General features: G+C 49.8%; 1 protein-coding gene across 3 annotated transcripts in view; it reads right to left on the bottom strand.

The window, feature by feature from the left end:
* Nucleotides 1–2,068: 2,068 nt before the first annotated feature.
* The window catches only part of ADORA2A (adenosine A2a receptor), a 29,274-nt gene continuing 18,085 nt past the window's right edge, over nucleotides 2,069–13,257 (bottom strand). Inside the window, exons 2-3 of one of the 3 annotated variants that reach the window (XM_053369197.1) lie at nucleotides 12,199–12,995; nucleotides 2,069–4,804 (exon numbers count right to left, since the gene is read on the bottom strand). In XM_053369197.1, coding sequence (XP_053225172.1) covers nucleotides 3,766–4,804; nucleotides 12,199–12,548 — 1,389 coding nt within the window. In that variant the 5' untranslated portion in view covers nucleotides 12,549–12,995 and the 3' untranslated portion in view covers nucleotides 2,069–3,765. The remainder of the gene's footprint in view (nucleotides 4,805–12,198; nucleotides 12,996–13,257) is intronic. The other 2 variants (XM_053369198.1, XM_053369199.1) reach the window with 2 other exon arrangements.

The following is a 13,257-nucleotide window of genomic DNA, read 5'->3' as shown; positions in this document are numbered from 1 at the left end:
TAGGATGGGTCCAGGTTAGGTGAGAAGTCCATGGTCAACGCAGGGAGTTCAGACAAAATATAACACAGCAAGGCAGGGGAACAGAAACCAAGGGCAAGGAGGCAGAGACCACACCCTGAGCTGGTGATGGGTGTGTTTCAGGGATTGCTTACTCGTGAGGAGACTCCTTACTCAGCAACTGAGTAACATGCTCTAACTTCCCAGTGAACTTTGTGCAAAACAATTAGGAGGGATGCTCTATGTCAACTGGCTGGTTGGAGGAGGTCAGAATCTGATGAATGGGACAAATTGTCTGGAAACAGCAAAGATTTCTGCAAAAATACTACCCTGGTATTTCCCCACCCCCCTCAGTGAGGGTTGTGGCAGGTGGGCAACACAAGTGATGGGGACAACTGAGGAACTGAGGGTCTCCTGTAGCCTGATTTTGGGACAGTATTTGGCAGAGCCCTCCAGCAGCTCACCACGAGACTCTCTCTTATTTGCACGAGTCTTCTGTCAGCAGACGAGGTTCTTTTGCTGGTATTTTCCCACACTTCCTGCTGCGTGTGGTCCTGTGGGTGACTGACCCAGAGATTTCTGCGCTCTGGAGTGAGTGGAGAAGCCTCACAGCTCTGGGTGTGTTCTTCAGCTGGGCAGGCCTGCTCTGCAGAAAACCAAGTGGTGAAGGCGTCTTTCCCCACGCAACATACAAAAAAGCATTAGAAACAGCCTCACGAAGAGAGTGCCAGAGAGGCCCAGGCAGCTGAGGCCTGGTGGGAGCTGAGGGTGCCTCCGAGGATAATCCCCTCCTCTGAGGGGAAGGGAGTTGCCAGAGGCAGCTCAACCTAGCAAGCCACACGGCAAGGCAACCATCTCATCCCTTGTGCCCAAGCCTGCCTCCTTCTTTTGGGACTGATGGCAGCTCCTTGTCTGGCCAGGATGTTTACTGCAAATCTTGTACTAGCTGGCTGGAAAAAGTGAAGGAGCAGACTGGGAGAAGGTGGTGTGGGAAGCTGAAAAGGCAACAGGGTTTAGTGAGCAGGAAGAGGCTGTGGCAGAGAGGACTCCAGAAATGGAATCAGAAGCAGAGGCTGAAGAGGAGAGGGAACATGAGGCAGGCCGCTGAAGAATCCAGGAAGTTTCCCCCTCCTGCTGCAACCATCTCCCCTCCCCACTGGTCTCCGAGAACACATGCATAAATAAAAAGGGAAGAACAGAGGGTGCTTGTGTGCAGACACAGCCTGAGACTGAATGGGAAAGACCCTGGAGAGGAGGAGTCCTAGTGGATATTGGGAAGGTGGGGAGCTTCAGTCCTCACAACTGCTTCATTGGGGCAAGACATAGAGTGTGTTGCTGAGACTACTAGGTCTGAGCTGTGCTTTGTTTCCTTAACTTCAGTGGCCTCGGTTGATTTATTGTTTTGTTGCTGACCTATGCCTGAGTCTATCCCTGACAGTGCGATTCCTCACCTGGTCACTTCGTGGTGTAGCTGATGGCATCACCATCATCACAGGTACTGAATGGGCACCACCTAGCCCCAAACAACCACCTCCTGTACAACAAACACATGGGCACACAAAAACAAACCAACTCTCTTTCAGAAAACTGGCTTTCAGATGCCTAAGATCAGCCCTGGGGTATTTTTAGCTGGATGTGTGTTTATTTACATCACAAGCGACAGATTTGGGCCTGGTCAGCTGCTGTGACCATGTGAGCTCTCCAGCATGGTGAGACGGGGGGGGGGAGAGATGGGAGGCAGGGCACTGCCCAAGTTTCAATGGCCCACCATTTATCTGCCGGGATTCTCGCAAAGGATGCTGGGCTAGGGCCCGATCCGCAAGCAAGACACCAGCTCCTTCTCCAGCCCACCGGAGGAAGTGGTTAAGATCTCAAAGGCAGCCTGGCAAGCCACACTGAGGAAGTTTGTAAAGTCCCATGGCAGAGGCTATGAATCTGTTGTTGTTGTTGTCAATTAAATTTGTATACCACCCTCTATCCACAGGCCTCAGTTGTTCCCAGGCACAGCCATGAGAAACCAGAACAAGAGAATGCATTCAAGGGGAGATGGTTTTAATGGAAATTGCAAAACTTAGACGTCACCATTTGTTTTAGCTTTATTTTTTTAAAAATCAGTTTTACGCCGCTTGAAAACAGAAACAAAAGCTTATTAAAATGGGGGGGGGGACAGAGCATGATCTATGACAATAACAAAGGGCAAACATTCAGTGAACACTAGAAGATGGACGGTTTCAGAAGGATGGGTGATGCACCAGACTGAATAGCCCTCCTTGTGTGGTCACAGGGAGAAGCCTCTACCCTGCCCCCTCAAGCGCCCTCTTCCATCTCTGCCATCTCCTCCTCCTACCTGCCGAAGGTCCTCCGTCACATTTCTTCAATGGGTGACCATTTTGGTTGAAATGAGAGGCCCGTTCTGACTCTGTGTACAAAACCCCAAGACAAGCCCAGCCGGCCCTCCTCGATGCAAAGCTGCCATTTTGTCATGTTAGAGCTTGGCCGCCATAACAACAACTGCTCGACTGATGCTCAACAGTCCGTGGTGCTGTCGCCTTCACCAAGAAGAACAGCAGTCGCTTGTAAAACAGGTTTGCCTGGCAGATTTCAGCTAGGTCCAGACCACAAGGGGGGGAGGGGGGCACGGAGAGAGACGAGTTTTGCATCTGGGAGCTGTTTGGAAAGGTTGCCAAGATGTTTCTGGCTAGCAGACACAGCTCTGGGGAGAAATCTGGCATTGGGCCTTAAAAGCAGTAGCCCTCTGGGTTGTTTCTCATATAGGCACTGAGTTCAAATCCAGGTGGTTCTAGGGCTGAGTCCCAGGGACTCTCTCAGTGTGTAGATCTGTGCTGGGCCAGCTTTGTGGGTGACCCGTGCAGGCACTCCTTGCCAGCTGTAGGCAGGTGGTCCCTTGGGAAGCTACCTCTCTGCTGAGCAAGTTCACCCCCCTAATCATCTCAAAGGCACCCGTGCCCTGGGAGCAAACTGGAGCACAGTCACCTACTGATTTCCATCATGCCAGACCCTACCTAGGAGACGGCCTGGTGGAAGAGGCTAAGTAGGCAACTGCCCTGCCCTGCAGAAGTCCCCAAGGAGACTTATGGCAGCCAGAGGAAAATCAAAATCGCATCATAAAGCTTCCTGTTTAAGATTTTACACAAATGGATGTGTCTCTAATGCCTCTAAACCATGCGCTCTCGCACGCTCTCTCTCTCTCGCCAGCTCCAGGAATGAGCCTGGTATCACCCTAGCTGGGTGTCCAGCAAAAAACTTCCCATTCTGCTCTTCACAGAATCATAGAATTGTAGTGTTGGAAGGCACCCCAAGGGTCATCTAGTCCAACCCCCTGAAATGCAGGAACCACAGCCCCTCAGCACTATGAAGCTCCTTCCTATTGACCCTTTCATTTTCTCCTGGTACAACTGGGCTTTGGCCACCGGCAGCCACAGATGTCCCAAGCAACATCGGATGTTGCCGCGGGCCCTCCCCCAGCAGAGTCTTCCAAAGGCAACAAGAAGGGTGTCTCTGTGTCCCGCCCATCTTCACCTTTGACCTTTGGCTGGGAAAAAGCCCCCTGGCCATTTCCTGCCTTCTCCCCAGGCCGCTTCAGGTCTTTCTGTCAGTTGTGTCAGGGACCCCTCCCCTTCCATCGCAAGGACCCAAACCTTTGCCCTCCCCTTCTCTCCTTCTTTCCCTCCCTTCTTGCTGCAACGAAAGCAGACCACTGGGGAGAGGGAAGATTTCATTCCAGCCGCGTTGCATCCTGAGGGGGCCTCAGGACCCATCAGAGGCTTCTACGGCCGAAGTCTCCAGGTCAGTGGCGTAAGAGTCCCGAATGGCCAGCAGCTCTTGGCTCAGCAACTCCATGTCTCTGCAGGCTTTGGAGAGATCCCCATTTTTGCAGGGATGGGCTGCATGGCCATTTGCCTCCCCGGCCAGCACCTTCTTGCTCTGGCGCAGTTCCAAGCCCACTTTGGTTTTCCCCCAATCCCCGTCCCTGTGGATGCCCTCCAAGTCCCCTCCGGCGTAGAAGTTCAGAGCGTACTTGGTGATCTGCATGCCGGCACTCTCGCCGTCTTCCTCCGCGTGAGCAGAGGACCTCCGGCTGGCCGTGGTCCCCTTGAAGCGTTGCTTTCTGCCCAGGATGTGCTGCCCGATGATCTTGCGGAAAGTCAGCCTGAACTCCCGGATCCTGTAGGCGTAGATCAGAGGGTTCACCACGGAGTTGGCGTGGGAGAGGATGATGGCGAGGTACATCAGCCAGAGGGGAGGGCGGCCGCAGCCCTGTCGGAAGAGGATGTAGCAGTTGACGGTGTGCATGGGCAGCCAGCAGAAGGCAAACAGCCCGACGATGATGGCCAGCGACTTGGCCGCGTGGACTTCCTTCTGCAAGATGGAGCGGGAACGTTCCCCGGGCGTCGCCTTGTTCTCCATCTGCTTGAGCTGCCGCCGGGCGGCCATGAAGATCTTCAGGTAGATGCCGAACATCAGGAGCAGCGGGGTGAGGACGCAGGCGAAAAAGTTGTAGTAGACCATGTATTCCATGGTGACCACAGACTCAAAGAGACAGGCCAACATGTCGCTGCTGCAGTTGCCGGAAGGGGGCGTAGTGGAGGAGGAGGATGAGAAGGAGGAAGAGGACTCATTGGTGCACACCCCAGCAGAGGAGGAGGAGAAAGAGGAAGAGGAACCCTGGTTGCCCAAGGCAGGCTTGTGCCATCCCAGCATGGGCGTCAGGCCGATGATGAAGGACAAGACCCAGCAGATGCCAATGATGCTTTTCGCCCGGGAGCCCGTCACCAAAGCATTATACCTGGAAGGAGAAGAGCCAAGGAAAGTCAACGGTAGGACCTGGTGATGTTGCGAGTTGCAAAATAGGCTATGACCCACGTAACACTGGTCCTAAAAGATCAACATTGGCGGTAAGAATACCAATAAAAGAGAAGAGGGTAGTAAATTGAAGGAGTTGATTTTATAAGAAATATGATTTTGGAGAGGGACGCGGGTGGCGCTGTGGGTAAAAGCCTCAGCGCCTAGGGCTTGCCGATCGAAAGGTCGGCGGTTCGAATCCCCGCGGCACGGTGCGCTCCCGTTGCTCGATCCCAGCGCCTGCCAACCTAGCAGTTTGAAAGCACCCCCGGGTGCAAGTAGATAAATAGGGACCGCTTACTGGCAGGAAGGTAAACGGCGTTTCCGTGTGCTGCGCTGGCTCGCCAGATGCAGCTTTGTCACGCTGGCCACGTGACCCGGAAGTGTCTCCGGACAGCGCTGGCCCCCGGCCTCTTAAGTGAGATGGGCGCACAACCCTAGAGTCTGTCAAGACTGGCCCGTACGGGCAGGGGTACCTTTATCTTTACCTTTTATGATTTTGGAGAACTGTTACAAGGTGATACAACAAAATTCAATTAGGGGGGATTTGAGGAAGTCAATTAATAATAATAATATAATAATGTCTTCTAAAAGTTTGGTAGTTATTTTTCTCTTTGACATCTGATGGGAGGGTGTGAATTAACAATGAAAGATAAATCAGATTAGAAGTAACAAGTGTTTTTTTGTCTTTTTTCTTTTTAGTATTGTAATGTGTTTTCTTTTGTGTGTTTTGTATGTTATTTTTGTTACAAATTTGGAAAATTAATTGAAAAAAATGGGGGGGGGAAAGATCAGCATTGGTTCTCAGTACATTTCCAAGGACAACTGAAATAGTTGGTGTTGACCTTTAAAGCCCTAAACAGCCTCAGTCCTGTTTACCTGAAGGAGCATCTCCACCCCCGTTATTCAGCCCAGACATGGAGGTCTATCTCTGAGGGCTTTCTGGTGGTTCCCTCACTGTGAGAAGTGAGGCTACAGCAGATCCTCAAAGTGTCTCTATTTTCCAGGGACGTCCCTGATTCAAAGAAGCTGCCCCGGTTTCTGATTTGATCCTGGAATGTCCCACTTTTCCTTATTTTCATTGGAGAAATGTTGGAGGGTACGGAGTTATCTAACCCCCGAGCCACCTGAAGGCAATTCTGTATAAGGAAGTGGTTTTTTAAATGTTGAATGATTATGTTTTTATAAATGTTGGAAGCAGCCCAGAATGGCAACCCAGTAAGATGTGTGGGGTATAAACAGTAAAATTGTCATTATGGAATGGGACGTCCCTATTTTCATCGGAGAAATGTCGGAGGGTGTGTTATAGGGAACCAGGCAGGAAACCTTCTGGGTAGTTGCACCCACCCTGAGGAACTTCTTCCTGTCAAATGTCAAAGAGTTAAAAAACTATGTGACTTTTTGTAAACATCTGAAGGCAGCCCAGTTTTGGGAAGCTTTTAATGTTTGATGTACTTTTTTCTCTGTGTGTGTATTTTTGTTGGAAGCTGCCTAGAGTTACTGGGGCGACCCGGTCAGATGATTGGGGTATAAGAAATAATAATAATCATCATCATCATCATCATCATCAAACATTAAAAGCTTCCCAAGACCGGGCTGCCTTCAGACGTTGACAAAAAGCCACATAGTTTTTTTTAACTCTTTGACATCAGGTGAGCACAAGTGGGGTAAAGGGACCACATCCCATTAGCACTTTATGCCTTTTGTGGTGGTGGGGGGAAATGTAGAGCTGAAAACCAATCATTTGACTTTGTCCTCTGCAACTTCCGATTCAGACCCAGCCAAGAGCTGCCGGCACTTAATCCATCCATTAAGGAACAATGTTTATTTAATTAATAGCATTAGTTATATAACTTGGTAAGAGGAGGAGAAAGAGAGCACCCGGAGAGGAGGGACACAATCCAAGCTAATATTTGCCAATATTTATCAGGATCGACCTGCCTCTTAGTTTAAACACAGGTGACGGCATCAGAGCCCCTCAGTTTACTGAGGGCATCCAAAGTCCACTCAACCCAACCCTCCTCTTCCTCTTCCTCCTCATCTGAAACATCCCTAAAGGAAGGGAAATATCTGGTAAGGAAAGTCTAAATTCCTCCACCTACTTTCCTCCAGTTGCTTTGGGCTTGCCTGGCTATTTTGGACTACAAATCCCATCAGCCCCTGCACCATACAGCTAGGCTTCATGGGGTGCCCGAGCTCTCTTTTTTGGTCCACTGTGATATGCACCCACCCACAGGCAGACAGCACCCCCTCCCTGGCTGATTCCTCCAGAGCAAGGGGTTCAGTATCCCAGCTCCGCTTATCAATTGACCACCTGGTGACCAGGTATGGGCGATTTGCATCCACCCATAGAGTGCTAGGCTCAGCCCATCCCACAACTGTGTTTAATTTGTTTTGGTTTTGCTGCACCCCCAAAATCAATGGGGCTGTGCGGAGTGGGAGGGACTTCTTGGCTGTGGGGCAAGGAATCAGACCAAGCCCCTGAACAGGGTGTTAGTCCCGCCTGCTACAGACAGCTCCCTTCAGCTCAGCAGTTGGACTACTTATGAACATTCTGTGACATCACTGCAGCCCGGCCTATGACCCCAAGGAAGGATGCTTGTGTGAGAGAGGGGGCGGGAGCCTTTGCCTAAAGCCACACAAGCCAACGCAGAAGCCACAGTGGGGAGGCTCTGAAGCAAAATCTGCCGGTGTGCCAAAAATCAACAGGTCACGTTTGAGGGGCGCTGCAGAGACTTCCCTGCCCTGGGACCGCCATTGCTGTAGTTGTTATTTATAAATGTATGAGTCACTGTTTCGGCCCCAAAGCACGGGCTTGCAAAGGGCAGTTTGGCTATATTTCTCAAGGAGGCTCTTCAGCAGCCACCAGGGCTTCAACCAAGATGCACTCCATCCTTTGCCTACGGAAGGGAGGAGACAGAGGATGTCTCCGTGATGTTACAGGCCTGGCCTGCATCTCCTTCCCTGCCCCTTCTGCAGGCCAAATTCCTTTCACAAGCAGCCAATAAAACATCAGTCATCATCCTCATCCCTCTTCCTGGATTTCCTTCTTTCTCTCTGCACTGATGACTTCTCTCCCAGGGCAAGTTAAAGCCCCAGCAGGGGAGGGAAGCTATTATTATTAGCATTCTGAAGGCTCAAAATAACAGGCTGTGGTTGTGAATTGGCACATAATACCTAGTGTGGCACCACCTGCACTTTGGAACTCCCTGCCTATTGAGATCAGTAAGGGGCCTTTCTGCTTCCGTGCGCTGCTCTGGTTTCGCCAGAAGCGGCTTAGTCATGCTGGCCACATGACCCAGAAGCTGTCTGCGGACAAACACCGGCTCCCTCGGCCTATAGAGCGAGAAGAGTGTGCAACCCCAGAGTCGTCCGTGACTGGACCTAACGGTCAGATGTACCTTTACCTTTAAGATGCCTTCACTGTACTCTTGCTGGCTCCTGCTAAAAACATCCCTGTTCAGACAAACCTAAGCAGATGCTCATAAAGCTGAGGCCATTTTCATCTGTTTTAGCATTTCCACTTTTGTGCGTTTTAAAGAGGGTTCATGATTCCGGCTTGATTTCATTGTTCTATCTTTCGTAAACCGCTTTGAGGTTTCCCCGCAATCAAATGGTGTATAAATTTTAGGGGGTGGAGATTTCACCTCCCTACACGACGACCCTGCAAAGAGGGCTGCTTTAATCCCACCTGCAAAGGCAGGACAGGGGCGCGTGAACAAGGTGAATGAATTACGGTAATGCACACACATGTGTGTAATGGGAACGTCCACTTTCTGAGCACAGAGCCCCCATCCTCACCCCCAATTCCTCTCTTACCCCTGTTGCATTTGTTGGGGTTTTAAGGTAAAGGTAAAGGGACCCCTGTCCATTAGGTCCAGTCGTGTCCGACTCTGGGGTTGCAGCGCTCATCTCGCTTTATTGGCCGAGGGAGCCGGCATACAGCTTCCGGGTCATGTGGCCAGCATGACAAAGCTGCTTCTGGCGAACCAGAGCAGTGCACAGAAATGCCGTTTACCTTCCCACAGGAGTGGTACCTATTTATCTACTTGCACTTTGATGTGCTTTCGAACTGCTAGGTGGGCAGGAGCAGGGACCGAGCAACGGGAGCTCACCCCGTCGTGGGGATTTGAACCGCCGACCTTCTGATCGGCAAGTCCTAGACTCTGTGTAGGAGCTATAAACAAAACTGCAGGTTGAAACATAGCAGATCAGTTTATCCTCTGCCTAGTCAGTTGCAGAGAGGATCATGGGCACAGCCAAGGGGGGGCAGCTGCCCCCACTAAATCAAGGAAATAAATAAAGATACTTAACTAAAAGTAGAAATAATCAGAATATTTGAAATTGAAATGTTTGCTGAGATACCACAATCTCCCTACAAGTGAGCATTTCCCTAGAAAAGGTCAGTGCTTGCATTTGTTGTACCTACACAATGTAGCATATCATTTCTTCTTTCGTGGAAATGTGTGAGACATTCTTTGCAGAACATCAGAATTTAGGATACTACAGCAGTGGGTCTAACTGGTCATCTCTCTTGCTCAGCCTTGCGCTACGTCTACTGTAGATCATATCTTGTGGAGAATGAAGACCTGGCTAAAGTCGACAATGACAGGGCAGCTTCTCAACAGAATAATAATAATAATAATAATAATAATAATAATAATAATAATAATATATTATTTATACCCCGCCCATCTGGCTGGGCTTCCCCAGCCACTCTGGGCAGCTTCCAACCAAATATTAAAATACAGTAATGCATCAAAGATTAAAAGCTTCCCTAAACAGGGCTGCCTTGGGGAAAAGAAAAGGAGGAACTTGAGAAGGAAGTGCTGAAAAAGTTTCCAGCAAATCCAGGAAAACTTGTTTTGAGTTTAGATTTTTTTTAAAAAAATAATATGGAAAAATGTGTGCTCTTTGTAATTTTGCAAAACGTACTCGTTAATCGCACAAAAGGTCTCCCTGGCGTTGTGTTTTGGTTTTGGTTTTTTAAAAAAACCTTCCTGGTTTTCAAACAGCTGAAGATTTTGACAGATTTTTCTGAGCGCTTGGGGTCTAAAGAAAGTAAATTCAAACAACTGTTGTTGAGACATTTCATTCCAAATCTGCTAGACAGAGCCGGACAGAGGATGGTGACAGGTGAGTATTGCCGCACCTGCACTCCCCCCCCCATAGCATAGATACTTGCTACACCCATAGTGAGGATGGAGCCTTTGGCAGCTGATTTCCTGAACCTGCAGCTGAAGAAGTTTCTCCCGCCCAGGTGGTTTGGATGAGAAGTGAGAGTCAACCCAGCTGAGAGACAGACAGACAGCAAAGGGCTGCACCTTCCCTTTCCCCTCCCTGGCCCTTAGGAACTGTATATCCATTTCCAGCCACTGCTGCTGCTCTCCAAACTCAGAGGGCAGGAAACTCCACTTGAGCTTTTCACTGCAAATTAAAAAAAACACAATGGGGGAGAGGAAGAGATTGAGCCCGCGGCACTCAGAGACTTGGACAGAAGACCCAGAGCGGGCTAAGTCTCTGTGAAGTGGACTTCTGAGGCTGGCCAGCTGTTATCCCACGCTGGAGGGGGCTGCTTCGTGCCATTACAAACAGCCCCCCTGACTGACTGCCGCTGCTCTCAGGGGACTCGTGCTCAGAGCAAGTGAAGAGGGTTGGGAAAAGCCGAGATTATGAAACACGGACTTTTCTCTCAAACAGACAGGGTGGCAGGGAGCAAAAACTCCAGCTGGGATTTCGGTCCCGCAGATCCCAGCATCACCCGCTGGCTTTTAAAAATGGATGAAAAGTTGGTGACAGACTTCAGACTTCTGCAGCAGCAAATTTATTCTGCTTCTGCTAGTTCTGGAGAAGGGAAATAAGCTCTCTGCACTGAAGCTGTGCTCCCTGAGCCCTGTCTGTCGTCATCGGTGCTTTTTTTTCCAAAGGAAAAAAATGGTACTGGTACTCACCCTAGGAGCCAATTCCTAGGGGCCAAGCGTTCTTTCCCACCCCAATAAAATGGGGAGCTGCCCCCATCCCAATTGATGGGCATTGCCATTCAAATGGTGTGCATGTGCCGCATCATGCGATCCAATATGAAGGGTGGGGCCTACCTGCCCCCCATATTTTATTGAAGTTAGCACCACTGGTATTCATGATGAAGTTCTTACAGCAAGTGCCACACTTTTAACATTTGGGGGTGGGGAAAGGTGCCAGTACTGTGTACCATTGAGTACCCCTAGAATCACAAGGGGCGCGGGTGGCGCTGTGGTCTAAACCACTGAGCCTCTTGGGCTTGCCGATCAGAAGGTCGGTGGTTCGAATCCGCATGATAGAGTGAGCTCCCATTTCTCTGTCCCAGCTCCTGTCAACCTAGCAGTTTGAAAGCATGCCAGTGCAAGTAGATAAACAGGTACCACTGCGGCGGGAAGGTAAACCGCATTTCCGTGCGTTCAGGTTTCCGTCATGGTGTCCCGTTGCACCAGTAGCGGTTTAGTCCTGCAGGCCACATGACCCGGAAAGCTGTCTGTGGACAGACACCGGCTCCCTCTAAAAAAAAGGTATTTAAATATACCTTTCTGAAGAAACCAGAGGCCTTTCTCCTGGGCATGGTTGGCCTATTGGTGCCAAAGAAGGATAGAACTTTCTTTATGTATGCTACAACAGCAGCAAGAATACTTATTGCAAAGTATTGGAAGACACAAGATCTACCCACCCTGGAAGAATGGCAGATGAAGGTGATGGACTATATGGAACTGGTGGAAATGACCGGCAGAATCCGAGACCAGGGAGAAGAGTCGGTGGAAGAAGATTGGAAGAAATTTAAAGACTATTTACAGAAATATTGCAAAATTAATGAATGTTAGAATGATGTTGGAATGAAGTTAAGTGGTTTTTAGCAGCAATGTTATAAAGGAATATGTTAAAATGGATTGTTAACAGGTGATAATCTAAACTTATAATATATTAAGATAAAGGATTAAGATAAAAACAAAGAGGGAAAGGATTTGCTGAATTAACTAATCGAACTGGAATACAAAAAAGGGAGGTGTGAGGAGGTCAGGGAAACAAGCAAACGAAAGACAAGATATGGAAAGATTGATTTGTTTTTAACTGTTTTTATTTTTCTGTACTTTGTATTTTCTTTTTTCTTTTTTTTCTTTTTGTAACATTTTGAAACTTTAATAAATATCTTTTTTATAAAAAAAAACACCGGCTCCCTCGGCCTGAAAGCGGGATGAGCCCCACAACCCCACAGTTGCCTTTGACTGGACTGAATTGTCCAGGGGTCCTTTACCTTTTACCCCTAGAAAAGAAAGCACAGCTTGTTGTCATTGTCATCAACTGCACATTTACCTGAGAGGCATCCGGATGGCGATAATCCGGTCGATCGCGATGGCCAGGAGGCTGAAGATGGAGCTCTGGGTCAGGACCAGGACGAAGCAGGCGATGAAGAGGCAGCCATAGAAGTAGGCGCAGAAACCGGTGCTGATGGTGATGGCAAAGGGGATGGCGAGGACGCCCACCGCGATGTCGGCCACCGCCAGAGACACCACAAAGTAGTTGGTGACGTTCTGGAGGTTGCTGTTCAGGCAGACGGCCCAGCAGACCAGGACGTTGCCTAAGATGGCCAGAACCGCGATGAGTAGCTCCAAGACAATGTAGACCACATCTGCCAGGAAGTCTTTATGCCCACGAATTAGCATGGTGAGAGCCGGGCAAGAGGGTGCCGGGGAATCCAGTGTCCATATCTGCAGAATCACAGCGAGCAGGCACAGACTTCAAGTCGCCCGGGTGCCAGGAAGAGGGTCTCGGCTCTCGACTTTGCTGGGGCTGGCTCAGATCCCCATGGCGGGGAAGTTGGGAAAGCTAGCCCAGGCCCCAAAAGACATGGGCAAAAGTCTCCAAGAGAGCCAATGGGATGGACGCCTTTTCTCTTTGTGGGGGCAGCTCAACAACGGAACATCTGTGTGAAAATTAAGTTTCCTGTCGAAAGGCTGTGGCTCTCGCAGTCGTTTCCTGCCAATGTAACGACACCTCCGGGGGGGCCAGCTATCTCTTATTCTAGGTAGCTGGTGGGGTATGTCCCCTCCCACATCGGAAAGGAAAGAGACTGCTGGAAAAGGGAGTAACGCATTGAGGTCATATTCTCTCTAGTGGAGACACAAATAATACAGAAAGTAAAACAGAACTTGAGAAGAGTCCCCATCAGCTGGATCGGGCCAAAGGGGACTCCTGTTCTCACAGCGGCCAACCAGATGCCCCCAATGGGAAGGAAACTCACAAGCAGGGTGTGGGCACAACAGCAGCACTCGCCCCCCCTACAATTCCCAGCAGCTGGAGTTCTGGCCTCAGCCAGAGCCAGGGCCTTTTTAACACTGGCTCCGGCCTGGTGGAACACTCTGTCTCATGAGA

The sequence above is a fragment of the Podarcis raffonei genome, chromosome 16 (assembly GCF_027172205.1).
Source record: "Podarcis raffonei isolate rPodRaf1 chromosome 16, rPodRaf1.pri, whole genome shotgun sequence".
In the NCBI taxonomy this organism is placed as follows: domain Eukaryota; kingdom Metazoa; phylum Chordata; class Lepidosauria; order Squamata; family Lacertidae; genus Podarcis; species Podarcis raffonei.
Note: the sequence above shows the minus strand (reverse complement) of the source record. Positions and strands in the feature narration are given on the sequence as shown.